General features: G+C 62.1%; 1 protein-coding gene across 1 annotated transcript in view; it reads left to right on the top strand.

Moving 5' to 3' along the window:
- The first annotated feature begins 6 nt into the window (after window positions 1-6).
- Prep (prolyl endopeptidase) overlaps window positions 7-867 on the top strand; it is a 124,795-nt gene continuing 123,934 nt past the window's right edge. The window contains exon 1 of the mRNA XM_008850296.2: window positions 7-189. Coding sequence (XP_008848518.1) covers window positions 145-189 — 45 coding nt within the window. The 5' untranslated portion in view covers window positions 7-144. The remainder of the gene's footprint in view (window positions 190-867) is intronic.

The following is an 867-nucleotide window of genomic DNA, read 5'->3' as shown; positions in this document are numbered from 1 at the left end:
GCACATCCCCACGCCGCCGTGAGCTCGCCGTGCGCGCCCGGCCCGACAGCTGCCCGCCGCCGCCCTCGCCCTCGCCGTCGCCCTCGGCCACAGCCCCTGCCCAGCCTCGCTCGCGGCCGCCCGCAGCTCTGCGCCGCCCCGGCCATGCTGTCCTTCCAGTACCCCGACGTGTACCGCGACGAGTCCGCCGTGAGTACCCCGCCCGCCCCGCGCCGCCCGCCGCCCGCAGCTCGGCCCGGGCCCCCGCGCTGCTGCAAGCCTCCTCCCGGGCCTTTGTTTGCAAAGCCGGGCGGGGGCGCGGGCTCCTCCCTAGCGCGGGGTCCAGGCTGTGGCCGCTGCCGGAGCCTGTGGTCGGTGCAGCGCGGCCAGCCTGGAATCAATGGGGTCAAGGGCAGACGCGGGGTAAGGCATGGGCGCCTTGAGCGGGAGGCAAGACGGAAGGTGCCACTGCTTTTGACTTGAAGCCTCTCGCTTAAATATGGTGGTAGGAGAAAGTGCATGCTGGTGCGGTCGTGGGAAATGATGTAAGATATTTTAAAACAAAGACAAACTTTGAGAACTTAGAATTTCCGAGTGCTTAGAGTTGAAGCTCATTCATTCTGGTTTAAACATACCCTGCCCAGGGCTGGTGCGGGGACTTTGGTTGCTGGGGATATAGATAAGGAGACCAGAGTGGCCAGGCGGGAGCAGTGGCCTCTTAGTATGGCCAGGCCATCCAAGTTTGCTTAAGAAGGGGAGTTGAGACAGAGGGGGTGGCCTTTTACAGAGTGAGTTTTGCCCAGTGAGAGTTAACTGTTTACCCAAGCTGAAGGTGAACTCGAGATAACTTCAGATCCAGTTAGTGAAATTCTGAATCCTGGGCAAACA

Source organism: Nannospalax galili, unplaced genomic scaffold (assembly GCF_000622305.1).
Source record: "Nannospalax galili isolate Female #2095 unplaced genomic scaffold, S.galili_v1.0 scaffold324, whole genome shotgun sequence".
Lineage (NCBI taxonomy): Eukaryota > Metazoa > Chordata > Mammalia > Rodentia > Spalacidae > Nannospalax > Nannospalax galili.
This window is presented reverse-complemented; position numbering and strand designations above follow the sequence as displayed.